Consider the following 27,233-nt stretch of genomic DNA (forward strand, 5'->3'; position numbering starts at 1 on the left):
AAATGATTTTGTGTACTTCGATTAATAACAGAGGAAAATGTGAAATGCAACTCTTGGAAACTTCTTTTTGTCAAAGAAAATTATAAAAAATGAATATCCCTGTTCGTCAACCTTCTTCTAGAAGATGCACCGTTTAGTAACACAAACCCCACTCCTGCTGCCACAGAAAGCTTTGAGAGAGTCAGAACGGAAAGCTTTTCATTCTTAACCTTTAAAGTTAAAAGGATAATATTAGATGCTGCATTCTCATTTGTATTGGCTCTTTTCCAGTACTTCGGGTTACAGCAAGACTGTAATTCCCATTAGGGCAGCTGCCATGAATAAACAAAAGGAAATGCTGGAGCTTTAACAATGACGAGCAAGGGCTTCAGTGGATAGACAAAATATAGCAAAAAAACATTACATTTGAGTTCTATATCGTTCTGCAGCTCCTCTGGATTCCTAAACTTCTTTTGAAAGAGGTTTCCAGGCACATCCAGAAATCCCTGATCGATGACAGCATGCAAGTCTGACCGCAGAACAGTGACTTTGCTGTTGCTCTTCAAGACTGTTCTCATTGTCTATAGAGAATAAGAAAACAGTTAATGCCTTTCATTTTCTCAAGCCCTTAACTCAGTCAAAAAGCTTCCCTTATTCAATACTAGACTTTATATAACCAGTCTCCAAACTGGGGGGAAAAAAAATTAAAGGAGATGAATCTTAAGTTGTCTTCAAGAGTTTTTTTGTTCTGGGAGATATTCTTTTCAATGACACTCTCTGTTGCTGTCTGTGATGGAGCAGACAAGGCTAACATGCTTGAAGTATCTGGGCAATTGCCTGGGCAATTGGTTTTGCCTCAAGTTATTATAGTTATGCCAAATCATGGTATTTTGTCCAAAACATGGAATGGTGTATCAGGGCTGACTTTCCCTCGATGTTACCTGTCCTTAGTACATGCACAGTTAAATTCAAAGGCAAGTTTTCTCAAGCTGCCCAAACCTTTGAGAAGGTAAAAATAACATTAGAAATATGGTATTAGTTAAGATAATATTAGTTGGGATTTTATCCCATTTATCTGCTTATGAGTCATTTGTGAATGAATCTGGTTTCATATTTGTCCCAAAAAGTATTACTCACATAGATATTGCAAACAATTTTCAGCCTAACATTTGATCCTCATCTCTTCACTTTTTTTTTTAATTAATTGCTAATATCACACAGTATTGTTTCAGATTCTTGATGAAATTATGAAAACAGTGAAGGAAATTAAACCTGAATCTGTTAAAATTTGTTAATCCATACATTTAGTCTCTCACTTCCATACTGAAATCAGTAAGATCCTAAAGTCTTTGTTGAATTTTGGGCTTTTATATGAATAATCCATGTCCAGATGGGCCTTCCAGGGGAAAAATATTTTTTGTAAAATTCAACAAAACTTCAGGATTCGTAAACGTTTTAACAAATCCCATTCACCAGGTGCTTACCATAACCCCACAAGCAGCAGTGAATGCAGCTGACCGTTTGTTTGCAAACATAATTCCCAATCTAGCGATTTTTCTTTTTCATCATTCTGCTAGCTTTACTGAAATACCAAAAGCACTCGGTAATCCCCTTCAGCTAAGTTAAAGACAAAGTCTTTTTTCTTATTTTACTTGGAGTTTCCAGTGTCAGAAGAAGAGCTGCTGCTTGCAACAAGAACAGATGACCCAAAGGCTGGGAACTACCAGGGGCGGCATCTTCAGTATGCTGCTAGCGCCCGATTCCATGCCCCAGTGTTTTAGGCTGGTCCCTTTAGCCATTGCACTTCACTATACTAAATACCATGCTCTAAGTGACTGAGAGCCAGCTCTGACAACGCTTAAATACAGCTTACCAGAGGCCGGAATCAGCCCCAGGAAATGACAAGCATCATATTCACATTCCTTTCTCGCAGGGAATTTCCACCTTTTTATGCTCTAATTACTTCTGCATGTCCAGGTAGTAGCAGCTGTCAGCCTGCTTTATCTACACATGATGGGAAAGTTACTTTTTTTTTCTTTTGAGTGCTGACCCTGCCAAAATTGTTCCTATTTTCTCACCAGGTGGCTAAATTATTGCAAAGTACTCTACAAGGGACGGTGTGGTTACACTGTTCAGAGGCTGCAGCTGCGCAGCTCCTCAGTAGTACTTCTCATTAGGAGCACTCTCACCTGCTTTGACCATCAGTCTCTAGTTGAAATTCCAGGTGCATTTTAGACAGAGAAAACTGAGAAGGATGATTAGAAATATCAAATGACTCCTATGTGAGAAGATGAGATAAACTTCAGCTTCGGATGGAAATAACTGAGGAAGGCCATGATGGAGGTTTGCAGGGAGAGTTGCATGAAGAAGGGTAGAAATTTTAAAATAATAAAGTATGTTTTCACACAACAAACAATGAAACCCTGGAACTCACTACCCCAGGATGTTGTGGATGTCAAAATCAAGCTATTAAATACCAAGATGTGGATATAACCTTCATCTCAGATGGCTGGAAGCCAGGAGAGTACAATGGAGGAGGAGTGAGGTATCACTTGCTCTACTCATACCCACTTCACATGAGCATCTGATGAGGGCCACCAGGGGAAACGGGATACGAGTCCACAGAAGCCTTGGATCGGGTCTGACTGACTAAAACACTCAGCGGTCCTTTCTGAGGGATGTCCACCTCCCCATGAAGCATCTGCATGTTTCTCACAAGCTGAAAGTTTCAAACATCTGCGGTGTTCAGCTAACCATTTTCTGGTGTGCGTTGGACAGGGAGATGCATTTGCAGGAAAATGTTCAGCCGGTATTTGTTTCCTACGCTGTTTTGCTGGAGCCCAGTATCCAAGGCTTTGGCAAGATCTCCAACAGAAGTTGTAACAGAGCCTATGTGACCGCTGAAAGACTATGAGGATGCTCATTTACAAGACTTACATAATTTCATTTATTGGAACTATTGTTTTTAAATTGTGATGGGACTAATCATGAGGTACACTGGAGCTCCTTTGCCCTTCCCTTGTATTTTAAAGAGGCTCTAGAGAAGGTGCAAACATCATTTACTTGTGAGAACAGTGCCAAGAGCTCGTTAGCATGAACAAGAACCAGGCTCAGAATGTGCTCAGCTCTAAGTGTAGATCTGAGCCAGATTCTCAGGTCTGCGAGGTTCACTTTGTTCCCGTTAAACAGCGTAAAGGGGATTTAGAGCATCCAGAGGCTGCTGCTGGAGAATTCCCCTGACTAGGCTGAAATTCTCTTGCCCTAAATCTTGAGGGTGTAAATTCAGTGTTGACTCTGCAGCTTTTCTGCACGTTAGGAATAGGCAAGGAAGAAGCAAAAAGCTACAACCAGCCCCTTGACATCATGGCTCGAGCACAAGAATGATGTAAAGTCTGAGTGCACAAATCAAATGCAAATGACTGGGAATAGCTGGCACTTGCAGTCTTGCTGGATCACGTTCTTTGATGCATCAGAAGCACTGTTTAGGAGCACATGAAGCTGAGCTTTTCAAGTATTTAGTATCTCCAAGGGCTGCTGCAGCAAATGGGAACCACAGGTACTCAGCACCTTCACAGAAGTCAACCTTTTGCCTGTGTTAGTGCACCTATGCGTGTTTGTGCATTATTATTGTTTTTAAAAACTTTTAAAAAGTGAGGTGTGTCTTTTATATTTTGCTGGTGATGAAGTTTTCCCATAAAGAAAAGCTACATTTACTAAGGAAGAACGTGACACTGCTGTGCAGTCCAAGAAGCCACAGTTCCCTTCCTTCCTCCCCTCTATTTTGGGGGCACAGTGTAGTGATTTAAGCCAGGCAGCATGTTGGAAAAATCTTGTACTTGCCATTTGAAGAAGAGGAGACAATATACCGCCTGTTCTCTTCTGCTTTCTTCTCCATTCATGACCTATCTGTTCTGTTGTGGCCCGGACCACGTCAAAACCCAAGGTTTTGGAAGTATCCAAGGATACCAGTGGAAGGAAGGCTGCAGGGACGGTACAGCCCCTCATAGTAATGCAGAACTGAGTAAGTACAGGCTAATGAAACGATTTACTTTGTAGTGTTCAACGGGTTAAAATGGATGCAGCTCCTTTGTCACTGTAGCTGAAAAGAATGATACTGTAAAGCAAAAAGCAGGCAGAGATATTAATTGTCAGAGAGATTTTTGTCTCCTTCTTCCCAAGGAAAAAACCAGTCTGAGTGATGACCCTGAGGAGGAAATTTCAGAGGATGCTTCCCTACAGCACTCCTTCCAACAATGTCCGGTCAGAGGATGGAGAAGATTTTGCCAGCTGATCCCTGGGATCCATGAAAAAGGTGAGGGTCTTGTGCCCTTACAGACCTCACACCCTGCTCCCTGACCACACAGCTTCTCTGCAGCCGGCGTATTAGTGATTTCCCTTGTGCAGGCTGCTGCAGCACTCGTCAGAGAGAATGGTCAGGATGCTATGTAAAATTAATTTTAGAATAACTCCAGCATGTGCTATCTGACTGGATTTTGCATGGCTGAGCGAAGATACTGGAAACTGTCATCTGACCCTTCCAGCTGCTGTGATGTTCTCCTCTCCATGGGGGACCATTGACCGTATCTCAGAGGCTTTCATGAATCCATAGGGAGGAAAAGGCCCCCTCAGCATACTTACAGTGTGGGAAGAGATGGGTAGGAGGGTGAGCATGATTTGGACCATGGTCAGTATGCAGCTAAGAATACCTGTGCTGCTGCTGTTGTCCTACAATGGAGCATCTCATAAACAGTCCAAACTGCAGATGGGCTTCTTGAGTGAATGAGATGCCCAGCTTTTTTGTTCTATGGATTCTGGAACATACCTTGGCCATGTTAGAAAGGTCTGTCTTTCTCCTGAGTCTTTTTATAAACACTGTAACTTCTGTTAAAGAAAAAGAGGCAGATGTTTCATATCATTAATATTTTACAGTCTAAAAGACATTAATGAAGACAGCTCTTTTAAGTTAGAAAGTAGGTCCCTAGGGGAGTAACAGGCTAATGGAGGGCACAGCAGGGGCACTGAGCCAGCTTTATGGGCTGGGGACCCTTGCAGTTTAAAGCTTGCAAGCAGAAGCTGCCCAGGTCACCTCTCTTAGTTCACTGCAAATCTGTTAACGCATAACACACAGGAAAAATACTCCTAATATTTTTTACATTAAATACTTCTTTATCAAGACTAACACCCTTCTACATGTATGGTTTAAGGTGAATGAAAGCAACTTTAATTCTAAACCTCCTATATTTCGATTAGAGTTTACCTTTCCACCTTTATGCATCTGTAATTCTGCAGCACTGTTGGTTTCTTTGGTTCTACTTTCTCCTGTTTATAATGTGTTGTAATTATGACAAGCATGGTCCAATAATATCTTTTTTTAAGAATAAAATATAAAATAACTGATTTGTAGTTACAGGAAAAGCAAGTATAAAGCAACTTACAAACTTCCATAGGCAAGCAATGGTTTTCAAGTGAAAATTTCTGTTTCTCTGAAGTTTGTACAAACCAGAAAGACCAGGATGCATATACAAAGGGTCGCAGCTGAATAATTACATATACTTCCATGCACACACATGTTAAAAACATATTACTAAGTTTGCTCTGTCAAGCATTCAAATGTAAGAAATGCCAGAATTAAGACTATCTGCAAGTCTTCCTCGAGCATATGAATGCTAATACAATCTTTTGTCTACACAGGAGCCCTGCTTTGCCACTGAGGAGTTGGTCTTCACTCAATGAGCAACTGAGCGACCTTATCTTTTAGCCAGAATCTTTAGCATCATATATAAATATATGTATGTATGTACGTACATATTTACAAACACACACATATACAGACACCTTTGTATAGTACAGATTTTTTTCAAATCCACCTCTAATGACAGAGTCATAGTTTCCCTACGGGACTATGGCTTTTTTTCCCTTTATATTGAACTGCGCTGTAGCCATTAATGAATTTGTCTGCATAAAACCACTTGCAAGGTGAAGAGACAGAACAATACCTAAATTTCAGAGGGTAGACTGCATATTATTCAGTCATCTGCGCAGCCAAAGTGATCATGGCAAGAGACAGATCTTTAAAAAGATTCAAGTACACTTTCATGTACCATGAATTGGGAATAATTTTGGCTTAAATTTGTTCTCACACATTATCTGAGACTATTTATTTTTAACTGTATCCCAACTAACTCTAGTCCTACTATCGAAGTTACATCAGCTAAAGAAGTTTTTAAAATAATTTCTGTAAGAGTCTTGTAACACAATCTTCTCTGCAGTTTAAGCAAAGATTATTTTATGAAAATCTCTCTATTACTCAACATACCTTCAGATTTGGATGTTTGGAGCAGTAATGGAAACTCTTCCAAAGCATTAAGCAGCCAAAGTTCAACATTTTTACTGAACAATCTCACTGACTTCATGTGTTGCACAGGTAGTTCCTCCAGGAAATCATGAAGTAGGATGTTCTCCATTTCCTAGAATACAAATTCATGGAGCTGCACATGATTGGAGTACTACAGATATTTACAGCAGCATGAAACAAAAATGTATTGATAGTTTAAATGTAAATGTAAAGAAGCCTGGCTTTTTCTTCCAATTAAGCAATAGCTAAGCTATTAGCAGAAGGAAAAAGATCCTAACAATAAATGTCATTTCCTGAATTAATTACTAGACACTACTTAATGACCTGCTGTAAATAAGAAGCAAATTATTTTGATCAGAAAACTGCATATGTCTATGTGGAATGTCACCGAGAAATACAGTAGTGTTCTCAAAGGAAAAATAACTCTCGTAATTTGGAAAACAGTTATCAGTCAACATTTCAGTCACATAACCTCATGCCAGAGCCACAGACCACATTTATAACAGCATACTCCATTGATATTAGGGACTTTCAAAGGAATATATAGCAGCAAAATGGAAGTTATCTCAAATTCCACTAGCTCCTTTCAAAATCCATGCTGTGCTTTCTCAGAAGAAGCCAAAGAACAGACTTGAGGTATGAAAGAAAATCCCATTGTACAGCACACAAGAAACAGCTGGCCCTTCTCCTCAGGTAGAACTACCAAAAAGACACAAACACGTAATAACATAATTACAACAAACAAGTGTGTCTACAGTACCTTGAATAGCTGCCTGTCATAGCTTCTGAACAGCTGGCATACATCTGGCAAGGACATAAGTGCTATTCTTTCAGGCTGCAGAGACCTCCAGAATGACATGATACAGTCTTCCACCTGTCGCACAAAGTCCTTTATGAATTTTCCCTGGTTTTACACTTGTGAAATGTGAAGTGTAATTCAGTAAAACAACACACATAAGCACAGAAGTGAAAGAATGACCGTGGAGCCGGGCTCTTGGCCTGGCCCCATCCTGGCCGGGCTCCAGCATAAGTGGAAGCATCCTGGGGCAACAAGCTGAACCTCACAAGGCAGCGTAAGAAAGAGGAGAGAAAGAATTGTGCCATGGATATGTGGATATAGTGAAAGATCTGTGTCCACGGCCTTGTGTTTTGTGCTGGGCTCAGACCTGTTGATGTGCCAGGAGCGCTCAGGATATGCCTACAAACTCAGATCCTTGGAGCATGTTGTGTTAAGAATTTCCGAATAATTTGACTGAATGCTCCTTTTGTATATAAATGATCATCTACCTTAGATCAAACCATCAAGTAAATAAGCTACGAGAAACAATTTTATCCTTAGAGTTGTTTGCTGTCGTCAGAATGAGTGTTATTAAAGCAAAGGCATACCTTGTCAAGCTCACTCTTTCTCACCATATGTAAAATATCTTGACAATGGCTGTAGTACTCACTGGCAAGCAGTACGACCTGGAGAAGGTGACCAAAAAGAGGGTACAAAAAGATCACACAGGCAAAGAGCTAACTTGCTTGACGACCAAATACTTGAACGTACCATTTCGTAGGGGTATTTCTTCCCTAGCTCTTGCTCCCAAAGATAGAATCTGCTGAATTCAGGCCAAGGGTACTGAAATCTCTCTTGTTCAGTCTTCAGATAAATGACAGATGGAGAACAGTGCAAATTCTTGCTCTCAATGCATCAGAATTTATTTTGAACAATAAAAAAAAAGATCACAATTATCTTGTCAGTTCTGCTAAAGGTATTAAGTACTTTCTTGAAATTGTATAACATGCTTTTTTAAGAAGATGTATTTCTTCAGAGGAATGCTTGGCCTTCTTTTTAGAAAGTAGGGGTGGATGAAAGAAACAAGCATGGCTGACTATTTGCATCCTAAACAGTACATGAATTTCTTTTCAAAACCAGTGAGTATTTAATGCTATACATATCTTCCACATATATTTCCTATAGCACTCATGTCACAGTTGTAACCTTCTAAATAAGGCTGCAGATAGTTGGCTCTGCTGTCGGGGTGGCAGCACATTTCTCATCAGCTGTCATTACATCCACTTCAGAACACTCATTACCGCACCCAAGTGCTCGGTAAAAATAAGACAGACATCCAGTCTCTCCCTTTTTCCTCACTTTTGTCCACAGAAGTTGGTGGCTCATGCTCTGCTGGCTGACTTCCAACAACCCTGGTGTCAAGCCATCCCATGACAGCACGCTTATGGGAAACTGCCACAGATTAGCCTCGCATCTGCCCTTTTATGTGAGCAGGGGCTGAGCTCTTTTTTCTTTATCATTTCCTAGTATTTAAATACTTATCGTGCCAGTAAACTCTGAGTGCATTGAAAAGACACCGGCTCAGCAGCATGAGGGTCTGTTACCGTGGGCCTCAGGCAAGGAAGGCTGTGCCCCATTAACTCCTCTAATATTCAAAACCTGGGCTGTCAGCCACAATTTCCCCTCTCAGCACAGATAAAATTATTTGAGCCGACGTTAAGACAACAAAAATATTTAGCTACCAGGTGAAATTGGAGTGGGGGAAGTAAGCATTTAGTGAGATTACGCAGACAAAGATTATTTTGAAGAAGATGATGGGTTAACTGTATTTCATCAGAACATATTATATAGCAGTTCTAATTAAACACACAGACATTTTGTTATAAGTCTAATGTATCCGAAACTCACTGTTCTTTTTTTTTGGCTATTGGTGTTGTAACCAGCTGCATCTCCATAACTGCAGGCGTTTCCACTGTGGCAAAATATACAACAGGAAGAAAACCTTTAAAAAGCTCACCAGTTTGTTCTGTATTTAGTAAGAAAACGAGCTCAAACTGGATAGAGTGCACTAGATCGGAGCATTGTGTTTGGGAAACAAAACCCACTCTCTTTCCTGTCATTCAGCAGCCCCATGATTTTCTAATGAGTCTGAAGACCAATGTCTTAATTTTAAGATAAAACTGAACCATCGTTATAAAGGTGGCAAGGTATTAGCCATTTAACAGTGCAATGTCTTCCAACTTCTTGCACCAAAATCGTGGGTTTGTATTTGTAGTTGCAGTTCGTTTGGAATGATAATAGTGATTATAAACATGCAAATAATGAAAGCATAATCATCCTTGTGCTTTGATTTCACAGTAATTACATTTTCTGCACCCTATATCAGTTTAGACGGCATTTTGTTTCTGACTTTCCCCCATCTACTTTGCAAGCCTGCCGTGATGTTCCACACGGTCAGAATTCACCTGGACCTGCAAAGGCTTGACCACTGGCTTTTGGCTAAAAAGCCAGGGCTGCAGGACAATAGGCTGCTTTCTTGCTTTACCATCTCCTGCCTCTCTCCATGCCTGTTTTGCTGAGGCTAATCCTACGGGAGGGATGCTAGCAAAAGGGACGTGCTGTGAGAGTTGGATTCCTCCAGTCAAGCCCCCATCTGCTGCGGACACCTGCTCACTGTCTGTGAAGGCATTTCAAACTCCAGGGTCCTTTTGGACTCGGCTGTTTTGAAGGGTGACAGGCAGGGGCTTTGTAGAAAATGTGCTTCCACTGGTGACTGCCAACACTCAGGCTATCTAATCAGATCCTGGCTGCTGGGCTTCGCTGCTGTGATGTATTATAAACCAGGGTACCACCATACGTCCTGAAGGGACAGAGGACAAAATGTAACAGCTTATCTGCTTGGAAACGCAAGCCACTGAAAATGCCTCCTCTCGCTTCTCTGCTGTCCACAGGACTGGCCCTTGCCACCCGAAAAATTACCTTTCCCTCTGCCACTACTCTGCCGTGAAGGCAGTGCTCCAGCAAAACAACCAAGCTGGCTGCCCGAGACACGGCACGACATTCACGCTGGGTGCGTTTGGTAACGCTATTGACTCTTTCTCCCAGACTTTTTAGAGTCGGTGGCTGGACAAAGGGCAGAATGTGTAAGTAGAGATGTTTCATAACGTGTCTTTCAAGTGGGTCCTTCCTGCAGATTTCTAAAGACTGTGAAACAAAATTAATGACTGTTTCCCAGCTCCTGCTCTCCCCGAGAAGGCGGCCAGCTGTATCTTCTGCTGCTGCTGCTATGGCAACACGTACCAGCATCGCTCTCCTCCGGTGGGCTGGCTCCCGCCGCAGGCTGGCCCCCCGCTCCACTCCCCCCATGGGGACGGCGAGGTGCGAGAAGGGGTGCTGCGTGGGTCCTCCCGCGCCCCAGCAGCCGGCTGGGAGCTGGGAGACAATTAAGAGCAACCACATAGGGAAAAAGCTAACATCTACGCACTCCCGCTGGTAGCAAAGGGGGTTCGGACTCACCCAGTGCCCGCAGAGGTGCTCGGCTGACAGGCAGAGCTGCTCGCTTCCCCTGGAGAGCGGTGCCTGGGTAAAGGCAGGACACACAAAAGAGGAGGTGGGTGGGAGAAGGGGACAATGGGTGGCAGCAAAATGACAAGGAGTTTCGCCATGTCTCTTGCAGAGTTTGGAAGATGCTATGGGGTGGGAACTAGAGCTAAAACAGGGAATACAATGGTGGGGATGACAAAAAGACTAACGGAGGAGGCGAACGGGAAGGACAAAGGAAAAATGAAAGGATAGAGGGTGGTGAATGTGCGTGCTGTTGACTGTCAGATTACACCGAGATTAGAAAAACTAATTTGCTAGAATCATATCAGATTTTTTTTATTAAAAAATCATGGGTTTGCTTCACTAGAAAGTCAGAAGCCCAGACCTTCCTTATTACTAGAACCACAAAGTAACTCTTGCAAAGCCAGAACTCACTGGCATTTTTTTAACACTGCTGTACTCCAAGCCTCCTTGATCTGCCACAGCAAGTACCATTTTAGGGAGACCTTGCCCTCAAAGCTCCCGTTCCTAAAGGTTACCCTATTGTAACACAAATCAGTAAAATACCAGATTCCCTTAAATCTCCGTAATACGTTTGGAGACCTCATTGGGTACAGTTGTGTTTATTTACACTACTTCCACAACATCATCGTCAGAGTCGCAGTACACGTCGTCAAAAGTCCAAGATTTCTAAATGAACCAACTCACAGGTGCTGTATAAGAGCATCCTCATCACTCCAACTCAGACAACAGACACATCCGAGGCCCCGCTGACTATCAAAATGCAAATGCCTTCTTTGTAGTCAAAGGCAAACCATTAAAATCTTACTGCCATTTCTGTTACACCAACAAGCAAAGCTCCCAACCTGCCAGAGCCTTCACAGGCCCAGTTCCTCACTACCAGCACCATGTCAATTGCCAGCTATCTTAATATGGCCAAGAAATATTCTTTTCAGTAACTAGAGGGAATGGATCATAGTTTTGAAACCATCCCTTTCTTCACCAACCCGCAGGTTGGGTGGATGTGTTGGTCTCTCAGCTGGGCTCCCGGCTCCGTCTTCCCCTCAGGTAGATGCACCAGAAAAAGCATCTGCATGTTGGACTCTGTTCGGGCATGGGAGGGAGCAATAGTTATTTAGGACACATTCCCTACTCAAACAGACATCCCCTGTCTCTGCCAGAGGGAAGTGGCAAGAAGCCAGAGAAGTATATCCCATTAGCTGGGTCTGGTCCACAGACCAGCATTTGGACTGCGCTGAAAGGGTATATTAAAAATCTTCTTCACTATAATTTGGAAATTTCCACACCAACACACTCTCAAAAATTGAGATGTTATAGGTCAAATACCCCTGCTGCAATTATACGATTACCTCTGCGAGAACAAAATCTGTTCTTGCAGGTAGAAAAGTCTTCAAGTTTTCATTACTATTACTCTTTTTCTAAATTTCAATTTTCTCATTAAAAAAAAAATCTAGAATTTGCCATTGCTGGTTTTATCAACTTCTTTGGATCATGAAAAATCAATTCTGATTTCAAAAAGTACTGAACCCTACTGAGAGGACAGTAAAGATGAGGTATTTCCTTGATGTGTTCCTATTTATTTGCAAAGAATGTACAAAAGTCTGAAAACAGATGGAAACAAACTCGCTTATTTGATCGAAGCTGCTGCTTATTTTGTACGTGGCCTAATCATTTTTTTCGGAGTTGTACTACTCATGCTTCTCTGGCTGTTTTGTGCTTTTTTACTGCTTTCTCTCCATTTTTTCCTGCTGTCCTTTATCAGACACTAAGAAGTAACTGTGAGACCCAGCCGCCCAGGTGTTGCAGGTGTGCACGTTGACTCAGGACAGGGACATGCATTTAGACATACATGGAAGCTGTTCTAATTTCAGCTGTCAGGCTTCACACAACAGCTTAGTGACTGTCAAATGAAGGAAGCATCAGACAAGATAATTTTGTAGTGAAGAGACTTTTCTGTTGCAACTCAAAAGATGATCTTTGTCTGAATACGATCTTTATATTTTGATTTTTTTTTTTAATCTGAAAAGTTATCCCAAGAAACTATATCAAGATCATTAGATGGCTGGTTGATGTCAGCCCTTTCCCTGGAGTACAACTCCTTTTCCTTGGTTTGACCAAATTAAATATAGTTTTTTAGGAGTAGGTGTCCAGGCAGGCATCTCTGGCAGCTGGTGGAGGAGAGGGAGGCCTGCAGCCAGTGCAGCTGCTCCCCTATGGTTAAGCATGGGCTATGGCGTGTTCCCCAGCTGGTTGGGGAACAGGGCTCATTTCCATGAGGGGGGCCAAGAACACAAGCTATGCTGGCATATGTGGTGCTTCTGGCTCCCAGCAGTGGCTAAAGGCTTTGTTTCTGCACCCTGCCTGGACTTAGTCAACATCGCTTCTTTGGTTCCTCCTACTTTTTGTAATTTTTCAGCATGTTTCTATGCTGGGGGGAAAAACAGCAACAATGCAAATTATTCTGTTCTCTCTCTCATCTCTTCTGCCACCAGAACTAGCAGCTCTCCTACTACGCCCAGCGAGATTGCTGTTTTCAAGTGATGCTGCAGGGAAACACCTTTCTTTCCCTGAAGAAATACCAGCAGAGAGGCAGCCACAGACCTGCAATGTTCCTTGAGCAGTGGCCAAGACCTTTCTTCGTTACAGACATCAAATCTTGGGCCTGTTCTGGTTATACTGGGTGCACAGGTAGCGAGGGATATGACTTCAGTAAGGGTCTCATGGGAAACGAGCCTCAAGTTGCCTATGAATAATTTGTTTGATCTCACAACAACCGATTGCTACTTGATCATCTGCAGAACCTGATCCTCTGCCCTGTCCCATTCTTTACTGTTGCTACTCTGTGGACTGCTGCAACATTACTCTGCTGTAAAACCCATGGAGAAGGGCAATAAACCTATGGGTATAATTTTTGTTCCCTCGCAGAGCATGCATTCAATTAAGTAACTATTGTAAAATATCACAGACACTGGAACAGCTTTCATCATCACCAGAATATGTGGATGCTTAATAGGTTTACTTGTATCCCTCTAACATTCATGCTATAGAAAAATGCTGTATCTCCTTTTTAAAGAATGGAAACAAAGTACAGAAATTATCCGTATACATGTTGAAGTCATGTACAAGTCTGTAAGAGAGTGAGGATATGAGCCTGGTCTCCAAAGTCCGAGGCATAGGCTGCACCTATTTTTCTTCTGTGCGTTTAAAAGGAGTGTAGAGCTGCTAAGGCATGGCAGCATTTCCCTTCCTTTTTTCTGGGGAGAAACGCAAGCCTGTGGTTTGTTTATCTGAACCATGAGCTTAACCATGAGAACTCTTCCTCACCTGCCTACAACTGGAACATGCTCATGTCTACAGTGTAGTCTGCCAAAGCATCTTACGTTCATCAATTATTTTCAGACTTCTAATTTTTGCAATCAATTTATATTTGTCTTATAAATTTTCTCATTGTTGTTTCCTTACAAGAGGTGATTTTAAAATCTGAAATTTTAAAATGAAGTGAAGGAAGTATTTTCAAAGTAATATGCCTCATTGTTTCAAGTAGCAAAAATACCTAGATAACATGACTGCGTGTAGGACTTCAAAACACTTCAAAAGTGCATTTATACTTTAATACAAGTCTCTTCAGCCTACTGTTTAGTACGTAAGGTGCTACAATGTCATGAAGCAACTGTCAATATGTTTATTTGAGCTGCCATTTAGAATCTCAATATATTAAGCTCCTCTTTTAGGTTTGGCACGAGTTCCTACTCTTAAGATCTGCATGGCTAAAATGTCCAATTCAAGGAAGTCTGATGAGGCAGGGCATGTTTTCAAAATGGAGCTTCTCTATTAGGGCACAGCACTTAATGGCACAGCACTTTTATAGCATAATAATAAGAAAAGTATAGTAGTTGTCAATGTTCAACAGATGATTTACAGACTTTTATATACAGACAATATATAGACTGTCATGTGTCATTTTATGATTAAAACATTTAAAAAAACAAACCTGTGATAATTTTTTTCAGACAGAAGAGAGTAATAACGTGCATAAAAGGAAGAGTTATTCTTGATAGCTATTCCATCATAATGATACCTAGAAAATTAAAAAAAAATTACAAACTGACAAGCATATGATTTTCAACAAGTCAGCAAATAATTCATATTCCTCCTTTGAAAGCAGATGATCGTCCTATTTAAACAAGAAAAGACCAAGTAAAAAAAGCTACATTTGTTTTTTTTTAAATTCTGTTGAAAATGTGTTTTCCCCAACAGAAGATAATTGCACCAACTCTTTAGAAACTCTTTTTAACAGTTTTTGCCCTGGAACGATACCTTCTTCTAAACGAACAAACATAAGCTGGCACATGAGGTGCAACAGATTTGTACAGGACACTTAGTGAGGTCAGGGACTAGAGTCCCAGCTGACAGAGGACCCCGTATCCCCATGGAAGTTCATACAATACAATCATACAATCATTAAGGTCGGAAAAGACCTCTAAGATCATCTAGTCCAACTATTAACCCAACACCTCCATGCCTACTAAACCATGTCCTGAAGTGCCATGTCTACACGTTTTTTGACCTCCTCCAGGGATGGTGACTCCACCACCTCTCTGGGCAGCCTGTTCCAATGCTTGACCACCCTTTATGTAAAGAAATATTTCCTAATACCCAATCTAAACCTCTCCTGGCACAACTTGAGGCCATTTCCTCTTGTCCTATCACTAGTTACTTGGGAGAAGAGACCGACACCCACGAAGTTGAAGGATCTAGTGCAGTTGTTCCACAGCCATTCACAGTAGCTTAGGTACTGGGTGGCCCATAGGTGGTCATGACGAGCTAAAACCCAAGAAACCTGCCAGACCTTCTCTAAGGTTTATCCCAACCTCGGTGAGCAGCAGAGTCACCACCCCTGCTACCCAGGGGCTACCAGCTGGCTCTTCCCAGGCTGGGTTTCGGGGAAGCCAGGGGAGCAGTGCAGTGGTTTTTGGGCCACCAGCAGCCAGCAGAGGGGAACCTTCTGCTGATGGGAAGAGAGAGCATACAGGCTGGGGGCTATCACGCACCGTCCCAAATCCTGCCAGCTATGAGGAGAAGCCTGGGAGTGTCTGTGATGAGGCACTCCCAAAATAAAGGATCTTGCTGGATCAAGCTGATAGCAAGTCCAAACTAGTGGAGAAAAGTCACAATCAAGTAAGGGCATGTCAGTCTCAAAGCCAGTACATGACAGCTACTCAAAATGCTCCCAAAATTACTGTGTCTCAATGCCCTTAAAACATCCCTTTTTCCAGTCTGGATGTTCAGAGTGCGATTATAAGTTTGGACATTGAATCAATGAAAGAGGATCAAACTCTCTGTGCTCTAGAAGAAGAGAGGGAAGGGAAAAGAAAGGACATGCAGGAGGAGGATCTGAGGTGGTCTGATTTAAATGGTTTTAAACTGTTTACAACGTTTCCGTTGACCACCAGTACGTGCTGGGTCACTCCACAGATATGTGCAAGGATGAAAAGCACAACACAGACATTAATCATGGCTGCCACCCCCGTGGATCCCGGAGCCAGGCTTTCCTGACCCGGTGTCTCAAGAGCTCTGAGTAAGGTTGTGATGTCTGGCAGATGCCTCATGCAACCCATGCTGTAAAAGCTATTGCAACTCAAAGGGCTAATTTTTTAAAAACCAGTCTGATCTGGAATTCATGCCCTACCAAAGCAGCTCTGATGATGTGATTTTCATGAATTGACTCTATTTTAATGTTCTTGGTGACATCACGAATCACTCTGGATCTTGCGATGTATTACAGACTTGCAACCAACAATTCAGCTGCTGTATTACAGTGCTGGAGCTGAACATTCAGCCATTTTTAAATTTTATTAGAACAGTTATAAATAACATTTATAAACAAAGGTAGCAAAACCAATACCTGGTGTTCCCTCTTGTGCCCAGCCTTCTTGTCCCCAGACCCGGGAAAACTAACCGAACAAGCTAAAAAAAACAAACAGAAAATTAGACATACTTGGTAAATTCATTCTAAAATGCAAAAACGTATTTGCTAATTTTTTTTTCTCCTTAATCTCTTCTTTTGCTTTCCATCATTTGCAGGCTAATACCTGTTCTTACATACCTCTCAAATGGTAACTGTTCAACTGAACTCAATCAGGCTTTTGTGGATCCAACTCTAAGTAATTTAAGGGATTATCTCCCTCAGGTAGGAAATTTTAGACTAGTCTGTTTTACCTTGCACTGAAACACAGTCAGTGCACACACCAGGAGACCACCCGCAGTCAGGTGGGTATATCAGCTAGGGGAACTCGAAGGTGCCGTGATTCTCCAGGACTCTGCCAGACTTGCAAGCCTTACTCATTCAAGTAGGACTTACTCACACAAGGGACTTCACCTACCCACTCACTCTTGCAAGGAGTACTTGCAGGATAGGGCCTGACTTATCTGTTTTAAAAGGACCTGAATCATCAAGCTGCGAAGCAACCTTTTGACCACCCGCAGTGGTAAATGTGAACTGAGGTCACGCAGCATCTGTCAAGGTTAGGCCCCACAGAGTAATAAGATACTGTCAGGGTAATAATCCACTTCACTATGATTATTCTGCATGAGCTGAATAATGTGAAGGCGGAGACTAACCCCGGATAGCTGGAGCTAACATTCCCTATATAGCAGGAACAGAGGATTGAGTACTCAACATTAGTGAGGAGTGAGGAGAGCCTCCACTCAGCAATGCAAAGTCCGGACTCTGTGCAAAGTCTACTTTGCTGGTCCAAAGGCCTGCTAAGGGACAAATTTCCTCAACTCACACTAACATGCACCTCCAGTTTTAATGGTGTTGGACTGGTCCTGTTCTTTGCATGTTTCTGCGTGCACCCACCGCAGCTGCTCCCTTTCTCAAGATGGTATTTTAGCGTAATCCCATTTTCCTAAAAGGGCAGCCTATGAAACTGGGGCTTCTGTGGCATGAGACACATTACTTCTTCCCACTGCCTATTCTACAGAGACAGTGGTGTATTTGGGCAGAGAGGGGTAGGGCAGGGGAGATTAGTAGTGTCTTAAATCATCACAGTTTGATTCACTCGGGGCTTGACTGCAAAAGTCCTTATAGTCCACAGGCATGTAATGCAGTCAGGTTGCTACAGCTTGGTGAATTATTAATAGCTCAGCCATTAGCTAGGCTGTGGTAACCGGTTACATGTGCACCTTTAGTTCAAACCGGCGTTGCTGCAGTTCCTGCCCTCCTCAGCCTCTTGCTGCACAGTCCCACCTCCTGCTGCAGAAGGACAGACTATTTCAAGCCATTGGGGAGCTGCACCCCAGCTTGCTCACTTGGGAGGTGTTAACTTGCACTGTAATGCACTGGGTTGCTTAAGGCTGTGAGCAAATACTTGCAAGCACCAACCTACAGCAACTATGGCTTATCAGCTAAGCTCTTCTGCGTGACCAGACTCATGCTTCATCCGTGCCTGTCCCAACTTAAAAGTAAAATGCATTAACTTAAACCACAAGAAGGCTTAGCTTACAGGTGGTAACTCAATCGTGCTGGAACACCTGAAAGTGTACAGACAGGATGGGATTAATCTTACCTACATGGTTACAAGGTAGAGATGTTTAAGCTAGTCGCTGCAGACTCTGTAGTCAGTGGAGAAAAACAGGCAGTTCCAAGGCACATCTCATCCAAGCTGCCTGAGATGACTCATTTAGGGTGAGAGGAATCATATGTAACTACTTATTTCTCTCCATTGACTACCAAGAGATTTTAAGGCAACTAGCTTCACGGCAGACATCTACCCCGAGCCAGGCAAATTCTACCCATGGGCTCGGCTGATGGGTGATGATCCATTAAGCTACAGTAATAAATCATGCTGGATCACTCATTCCAATCTTAATTTTAAGTAAGAGTGATTTAACTTACCCAGTTAAAAAAATTAGATTCAACTGAGTTGAGATAAATGATTCATAAAACGAGGTTATCCCCACAAATGAAATTTATTTCAGGCACAACTTGTATTTAAATTATTTTGGGTTTTGTGTTAAAAAAATGCTTAATAGCTGCTATCATGGGCACTAATAGAATAATATTAGTGGTACAAATAGGAAATTCTGAACAAAAAGTCTTGAGCAACAAATAATCACAAGGCATTCTATCTTCCTTAATTTGTTAAATAAAGCTGAATTGCAATTGGGTTTTCTAAGTGGTAATTGCTCTGTGGGTTGTATCAACCTCCACGAATTAGAAGAGTGGAACTGTTCAAAGGAGATTGGGTTTTACATCTGCATTTGTTTTGCTTGGATGATTCTATAACAACTTTTTTAGGGTGTGTTTGGAACAAAATCTCTCCAAGTATACTTAAAAAGGAAAGTATAAAATTATGTAACAACCAAAGGGGTCTTTTAAGGACAGAAGAATCAGCTCCTCAGGACGAGTTTATTAACTTTGCACTGTTTACCCTGGTAAAGCTTTCTAAAATATATTGGCAAAAGAAATCTTTGCTAGTGTAACATACACCAGTTCCCTGAAGAAAATAAACTCCATCACAGACAATACTCTTTTCTCTAGTATAACTATGTCTACATGAGGGCCTACCAGAAATATACTAGAAAAGACACAAGCATAATACATTATATATTCATTCTTCTCTGTTATTTAATCTCTTTTTATATGCAGTGTGTATATTTGATCATCAGAATCTCTGTTCAGGTATCTCTGCTTCTTATCTTGTATATCCTATCTACTCTGTACCTTTCCAAAGGTGGCTGAATTTACTTGATACTTGGAATTTGGACTGCAGCTTTCCGTATACAATTCATATAGTAGCCAACGGGGTACAGTGCATCCTTCGCACAAATAGAAATTATCAGCTATCCTTTAAAACAAAAACATCAATTGGTTTCTGTCAGAATTAGAAGAAAGAATTGTTAGCTTGTGATTTTAATAGCTCATGAGGTTTACAGTGAACTCTGTAATAGTTACTCCAATTTTATAGAAGTGTAGAATCAAAAAGAGAGCTACTACTTTTATGTTAATGTGTATTCTGGGAAAAAAATGATGCATCTTCATATACATACATACATATATTCTATGTTTGGTTTTAACTTTCTAAGTTCTGCTTTACTTGTTTCCAAGGTCATGTGAGACTCTGCTAAGAAATTAACTAGACCACATTGTTTTTAATAAAAAAATGCAACTTAGTAATATCAGTATACCATTAACACCGATACAGAAAGTATTAGCATCTCTCATATGGTAACTTTGTTACATCAAAGGATGTAACTTTGATCTTCTCATTATAAAGGTCTCTGCTATACCAAAAATAATAATACGAGCATTTTTCCATCTAAAATGTGCAATATGATGTTTTGGGACAGAGAGTGCGCAAACTATGAAGGACTAAATTCTGTTCTCCTACAACTTCACTGAATTTAGCACAAGCTTAATGAGAGAACAGAATTTTAATTTACAGTTACTATGTGACAGAACTGCCAGGACTGAAACTGGTTAAGGTGTTTAAATACTCATCCTTTGGCCAAATCCCTTACTCATCCTACTTATCAGAATGGTCATAGTCAAGTAAATGCAAGCACTTGTGTAAATAAGGTGAGGAAGACATAAACTTAGTTACTTATTAGCCTAAAGTATTACCTTCACGAGAAAAAAAGAGACCTTTACTTATGAGATAATGCCAGTGGTTTCGATGGCAGAAGATAATAGCCTCCTGCAGTACAAATGCAGGAGCAAAGCCGGAGCAAAGAAGCGGAGAGCTTAATTTTCAAAGCATGACACACGGATCGTATGACAGTGTTTTCTTACTGTGACTCTGCTTCCGTTATACCAAATGATTTATGCATACTTAATTAATTTATCAGCTGAATGCTAGTGCAGCACAGTGCCAGTTACTCACTGTGTCTTTACTGATAATTGAGTTGGTTGGGAAAGCAGACTTTTCATAACCACCAGGTGAGATAAGCCGGTTGGATTTTAAGTCAGCATCCTCTCTTTTATTACTAGCCTGATTTCAGGCGACCCAGTGTTTATCTTTCTGTATTAGCTGTATTGGCAGTAGACAGTGGGTAAGGTCTTCAGCCAACTGGTTTGCTAGAACAGACTGAGCAAGAAGATGATGGCTGTGCAGTCTGACGATGTCTACCTCACCTTTTCTTCATGCCTCCTCCCCTTTCTGCAGGGAAGAAGGCTGACTGCCTCCCCCAGGTTTCCCCTCTCCCTAGCAAAAGGCCCCGAAATGCCTCACTTTTACGTCCTCGCAGCCCATCTTGTCACCCACCAACCCAAGGGGCTGGGGCTGCCAAGCGCCGGGGCTGAGCTGTGCTGGGCTCCCTGCCAGCTCCTCACCGCCTCCAGCCCCACCACCCGACAGCAAAGCCTTCACGGCTAGAAATGAGCAGGAACTTGCACCAAAGATAGGGGATCTGCTGCGTTGATGGGGTATGTCCCGTCATGGGGCTGAAAGGTAAATGAAATTTATTCTAGATAAGAGTCCTGACTGAGCTCTGCCTCCCAGCAGGCAGAAATGCTTGTTTCTTCTAGAGCAACCATCTCAAAACCCTTCGTAATTGAGCAGTCCCAGAGGAGATTAAACCTAAGTCCAAATTCATCCTTAATATAACACCACAAGAGTCATTGGAAGTGCAGCAGAAATTAATTCATGCTTCAGTAGCTGTTTTCTGCCAATAATTTTGCCTCAGCATTTAACTATTTAGTGACAAAATACTTGGGAATTTCACTTCGTGAATTTATGGTCTATTAAACTGCCAGCCTTTTTCAAATAACAAGTCAAACACATTCTTAGTGCTGACACATAACACAAAAATACTGTCTATCAGGAAAAAAAATCCACAAAGAGCACAGCGCTCATCTTCTTGCCTATTAGCCCCGAGGTTCTCAAAACCTGAGCATTTATGGCATGCATCAAAATGAGACTGTTAATAAAGACAACAAAATCAAAAGGAAAGAGTGGTAAGGGAGGAAGATGGAGGATAAAGAAGAAACACACGGGGAAAGACCTCCTCCATTTATCTACTACTTCCTATCCACGCTTTCCATTGGGATTGTTATCTGCTGGTTCTAGGCCCTCAAATGGACTTCAGGGTTTTGGGGTTTGCTACCTGTTATATGTGAACCCTTGGCAGCCAGGCCGTTACACAGGCAAGTCTGCTGGTAAACTATTTCTGGACCAAAATCTAGTTTGCTATTGTCAATGCACCAACTGTAAAATGAAGGTGAATATCTTAAAATTTTCAAAACATGAAAAGGTGATTCAGAAGGTTGTTGTGATGAAAAAATCATCGGTTCATCCTTTCGAGGATTGTTTGTGACTCAGTTTTATGCAGTGTCTCAAACTTGTTGGGTGACCTTGGATTATCTCTTCCTTCCGTCCTTCTAAAATGGGAGTAGTGGTATCTCTGCCACAGCAAAAGCACAGACTAACTCCCGCTGCTCAGGTATTACTGAGAGGGGGAATAAAAAGATTGAAGATTAGCTGCTGTCAAGTTAAAAGTTTGCTTGCATGTGTTGTTACTCTTTCACACAAATTTCCAACACTGTTTACTAGCTGGACTCAGCTGTGCTTGGGGAAAGAAGGAAAGTAACCCTGGTTTCTCTTTCGCTGTCACATGGCAGACGACACTCTTCTCAAAGCACAAGAAGATGACGGTGACAACCTTACTCCACCACAGAAAGTATCTCACTGAGGAGTTCAACCATTACCTGCACCTCAAGGAAACATAACCTCGGAGAATGTCGGTCGCTCAGCGTCACGCTGAATGGCAGCATGCCACCGGCCGTGCAGCCTCGCAGCCACCCGTGGCGCGCTGTAAAAGCACGCCAGCCTCGAGTGGTCCGGCCACGGATGGTCCTCGCCATCTGCACTGCAGCATCGCGTCAAGCGGATGGCAGCCCGACGGCCAGATCCCAGTGAGCAGGTAGGCTGAGACAAAATCCCACTTCCCCCACGCCAAACCACCTCCACGTCAGTAAGACTTGTGGTGGGAGATGGACTTTCAGGGAAATTTCCCTGCTTTCATGGCAAAACCACCATGATGGTGGGGCCTTTACAGCAACCCAGACTTCTGTCCTACGAAACCGCGCTTATGCGTTAAAAGTCGGACTCCTGCCCTCCCTGTTGCAAGCCCACCGGGCAGGCCCTGCGAGACCCCCGGGCGAGGGGGGGGAGACCAGCCTCGCCACCTCCCCCCGCCTTCCCCCCGCCATCCTCGGCCAGGGCCTCCCCGGCCGCCCCGCCGGCTCGGGCCGCGGCGGCGGGGAAGGGGGCAGCACGCACCAGCGGATGATGGAGAGGTGCAGGAGGGAGGTGGGGCTGCCCTCCGCCATCCCGGGCGGGGCCGTGCCCTGCCGTGCCGTGCCCTGCCGTGCCGTGCCGTGCCGTTGGGTACCGGCCGGCGGGGCGGCGGGTGGCCGCGCGCCGCCTCCGCCGTCGGAGCCGGTTCCCGGTCGCGGGGCGGCGGCGCAGCCGGCCCGGCCCCCCCCGCCGCACGGCCCTGCCCCGGGGCCGGGCGCTCCTCGCCGTGCGGGCGCGGCCTGACCGCGTCCCGCTGCACGCCTGCAGAGGGGGCGGCGGGGCGCGGGGGCGTGGGTCCTGCGCCCACTCGGGCGTGGGCGCACACCCGAGCGCTGGGGGCGGCTGGGGGTGGGTGGGGGCGGCTGGGCGCGACCTGCGGCTCAGGTGCTAACGCCGGCCGGGCTGCAGCCTTTCCCGGCGCCGAGTCCTGTGTGGCCCAGTCTGAATTTGATAGGAACCGCAGGTGAGAAGATGAACTCCCCGTCCATCAGGAGGCACGGAGATGCCGGAAAGAGGCGTAAATGAACAACCGTGCGGCGCTACGTTTGAGTGGCCTCGGTGCCGTCTTAAGAGGTTTCGCATGCCTTTAAAGCATTATTTTCCGAGTTTTCTACACGAATGCTGTAAACTCCCATAATTGTTTAATTTCTCTTTGATAGAGGTAGATGAAAGGGCTGTCTGCCGTGCTGCAACCCTGCAAGCACTTTTCCATTGCAAGTGTCCATTATGCAAAACGCGCTTTACTGCCGTGTGACTGGCAAAAATAAATGATGTATGGCTGGAGCCTCTAAAAGCTTCCTAGTGGAAGGCATTGGGTTACACCAGAGCTCAGCTTCTCCGAAACTCCCATGGCTGCCTCATGCTAATTAGCTGCTGAAAGCCCACGCATGACACAGGCTGGCTGGCTTGGCTGGCTTGCTTCCTTGTGACAAGGTGACCAAAGCCAACGTGTGGGTAGGCAGCAATATTAAAGGGGGGGGACGGGGGACGACAGGGGACCAGGAAAGAGGAATTTATAGTGGCAGGTTGCTGGTTTTCCGGTCCCTCCATGTAGCTTGCTTTTGAGGAGCAGCGCACGCAGATGTCATGTATAATACATGTTGCTTTTAATCTGTAAAGCCTCGCGCTGTGTTGAGAACCCCGTGGGAAGATGCTATTCACTCACAGGGCCCCGAACCAAAGCCTTGAAAATGATGTCTGCCCAAAACACAGGTTACTATACACATTGTAACCAGTACAATCTGTCATCGATAATTGTACTTAATAACCTGTTGTGGAAGCTTCCCTCCGTTACGGTTCTTGGTTGTTGTCTGATTTTGTGTCTCCATAGTCTACTGACCTTCAGCTTACACAGCAAATACTCCTGCAAATACAAAGCTTATTCAAGTTGCTTTAAAACAGCTGTCATAAGAACCAGCAGCAATCGAATTGCAGCAACCAAATTGCAGCAACCATAAGACCTGTGCGGTTTTGCCATGTAAGTACCTACAGAGCTTCTGAGGTGGGCTTTCCAGGAGATGCTGAAGACTGTGCCGCCCCTACCAGACTGCAGCTGTGCCCGTGCCTGGCACACTCACTGCCGGTTCAGGTGTGCCTGTCCACACCGTGGTCATAGCAGTGCCTTCCGCTTAACGTACCTGGGGAAGAGGAAACCTCGTCTCCAGTTTCCAACAACTGGCTTGCTTACACGTTGGCATGTGCCTCTCAGGTGTGGTCGTAGTTCTCAAGGTTCATGGCCAACAATTGGCTTTCTGGGCCTGTCTGAAACTTCACAAAGTTCGTGAAGCTCCCTAGGTCCAAAGATGCCTTAGCAGGAAAAAAACATTTACAACTTATCTAAAACTGAAAAACGATAAATGGACTGTTTCTGTGGTGACAGACTGAAAGCAAGGGGAGTCACACAGATCAGAAAGTCCCTGGACAACACGTACTACTCAGGAAAGTTTTGATGAGAGGAAGTGAATGCTGCACAAAGAAACTTCCCAGTTACTGTCCATGGCTTGAGAGATTAAAGCAGGTCACAGAATTTCTCTTGCCCAATTTCCAGATCACAGTAACGAGACAGATGGGTCTGTGTACTGTTCAGATCTTGAAACTACTATTATTTGATTAGGGTTTTTCCAGATTTTCAGAAAATGTCTCTTTAACTTCTGTAATAAATCTAATACTTCTGGGGGGGTGGGAAAGAAGGGGGATTCTGATTTTAAATACCAGGCTGCTAGTAGAATTTGAATGAAAACCTGAAATCTGCTTCTTCAATTTAATCCAGTCAGATAGGACTGGGTGGATGTACACTAGATCAAGCTGTAGTAAGTCTTTATTCTTGCATAAGCTGAAAGTTGCAAAGCAGTTTATTGCTGTCATGGACATCCTCCTTGCGTAAAACGAAAGAATATTTAATGAACATGCACTTTGACTGAACAAAATTTTGACCTAAAATTAGGAGTATGGTTGAACTGATTAAAAGGTGTGCTAAAGAAGCTTCTTTCCTCTGACTTTCACCCGTAACTAGGACAATTTTAAATCAAACTTTGAGGTAACAGACATCTCCAAAATTTTGCAATGAGTGTCTTCAGCACAAAATTGCCTCTCCAGAGTACTCCCTCCTCTCAGCCCCCCCCCCCCCGTATTCAAGAGGAGAATAACCTTGTGAGTTATTCTTTGCTGTAGAGGTGAACAGACCATGTAGGAGCTATTGCTGGAGACAGCTGTCTTGTAAAGGAACAGTAAAGTGCTAACATCTCTCAAATACTTAAAATATTTAAAATAAGCGCTTTATAAGATTTTTAAGCACTTAAGCTAAAGTATGTATAAAACAGTCATGAAAGCAAGTGAATCCACTACTCCTTCCACCACTACCAGCAGCAATGAAAATATGTGACTGTAGTAGATTGTATTCCCCTAGAGTTGAAAAGGCCTTTATGGTATTTATTTCATTCATTCTCCTGTAGAAAGAAATGGGTAAAAGAGGAAAAGTAAAAACAAGAAACCAAATCCCTCCCTGCCACCCACCAAACCAAGGCCCTGGAGCAACATACTATCAAATTTTCAATGTGAAAAGTTAAAAGAATTTGGTGTTGGAGTAAGAGTCCTGGTGGACAAAGGTAAATATCCTGCTTTGAGAAATCAATCAGTACATTTCGTTGGTGGTTTTTTTTTTATCTCTACTAGTTGACCTACCAGGGACAAAATTATATCTGTGCAAAGGTTTACTGATTTTTCCTTCCTTTGAGATCTGAATAATGCCAATGATCAGGCATTACCTCAATCTGATCAGTTTACTGTGAAGAGAGATCTTCAGAGTCGTAGCTACCTTTCAAACTTTAGTTTAAAATAAATCAACTTGACAGAATTCAGAAAATACAAAAGATTATATCTGGTTGTGTCATGACGTTTGGAGCAGCAGCAAAACCAAAACAGGATTGCAACCACCTTCTCCTTGAATATAATGCTTTGACATTATAGAAAACTCTGTGTCCTTCACAAGCCACACACTTCAACATGAAAGCAAATGAGGGAGAGGAAGGCTCCTCTCCTAAGTGCCTATGGCAAGTGAACTCTTGTGCATGAAAACCCAGTTCAGCAAAGCATGTCAGCATGTGTGTAAGACCGCTTCATTTCAGCAAAGCATTTAAGAATGCGCTTAACTTTAAATATGTACTTAGCTGAATCGTTTTGCTGAGTGGGGATTGATGGCTGAATTAAGGCATTAAACATTAATGACAGAGCTGGGAACACAAAATAGTATGTAAATCGGGATGTGTCGGGACTAGAATGAACTGATTCAAACAATGCAATCATTGCATGAGTAAGATCGCTTGAAAGATGGGTAGACATTAGAAAGGCTTAGGGTCTGGTGACTTGAGATGGGGGGCAATCACTGACAATTGCTCCAGTCCTTACACCATCTCAAATCACCCTGTTTTGGAGTGTCTGGTGGGGAGACTGGGTGGAAATCTCTTCCACACAGTAACTGAAACACTTAAGTCTCTGTTGGTTCAATGTTCATCCTAGATGTTGCCCAGGGCAGTGTTGGCTACTGACCTCCTTTTGACTAGGATGAAGAACAAGGGCACCATGACAGCATTTCCAGGTGTCTCCATGTTCTTTGACTGCTTTTGGTCCTGCCACGAGTGGTAGCAGGGTCTACCTGAGCAACTCCGTCCCTCTTGTCCTGAGGGACTCTGGTGTGAACACTTCCCACGGGGCTCGGCCGGTCGCCCTTTGTGCTCCCTATATACACAGTGCTCTGGGA

At 43.2% G+C, this 27,233-nt stretch overlaps 1 protein-coding gene across 6 annotated transcripts in view; it reads right to left on the bottom strand.

The window, feature by feature from the left end:
* Nucleotides 1–27,233, bottom strand: part of RFX8 (regulatory factor X8) — a 51,698-nt gene that overhangs the window by 12,352 nt on the left and 12,113 nt on the right. For 3 of the 6 annotated variants that reach the window (XM_072849729.1, XM_072849725.1, XM_072849731.1), the window contains exons 2-11: nt 16,582–16,643; nt 14,668–14,754; nt 10,629–10,691; nt 9,021–9,084; nt 7,884–8,018; nt 7,721–7,798; nt 7,095–7,208; nt 6,296–6,446; nt 4,802–4,860; nt 404–560 (exon numbers count right to left, since the gene is read on the bottom strand). In XM_072849729.1, the coding sequence (XP_072705830.1) occupies nt 404–560; nt 4,802–4,860; nt 6,296–6,446; nt 7,095–7,208; nt 7,721–7,798; nt 7,884–8,018; nt 9,021–9,084; nt 10,629–10,691; nt 14,668–14,754; nt 16,582–16,643 (970 nt within the window). The remainder of the gene's footprint in view (nt 1–403; nt 561–4,801; nt 4,861–6,295; nt 6,447–7,094; nt 7,209–7,720; nt 7,799–7,883; nt 8,019–9,020; nt 9,085–10,628; nt 10,692–14,667; nt 14,755–16,581; nt 16,644–27,233) is intronic. The other 3 variants (XM_072849728.1, XM_072849726.1, XM_072849727.1) reach the window with 3 other exon arrangements.

The sequence above is a fragment of the Ciconia boyciana genome, chromosome 1 (assembly GCF_034638445.1).
Source record: "Ciconia boyciana chromosome 1, ASM3463844v1, whole genome shotgun sequence".
NCBI classification, from domain to species: domain Eukaryota; kingdom Metazoa; phylum Chordata; class Aves; order Ciconiiformes; family Ciconiidae; genus Ciconia; species Ciconia boyciana.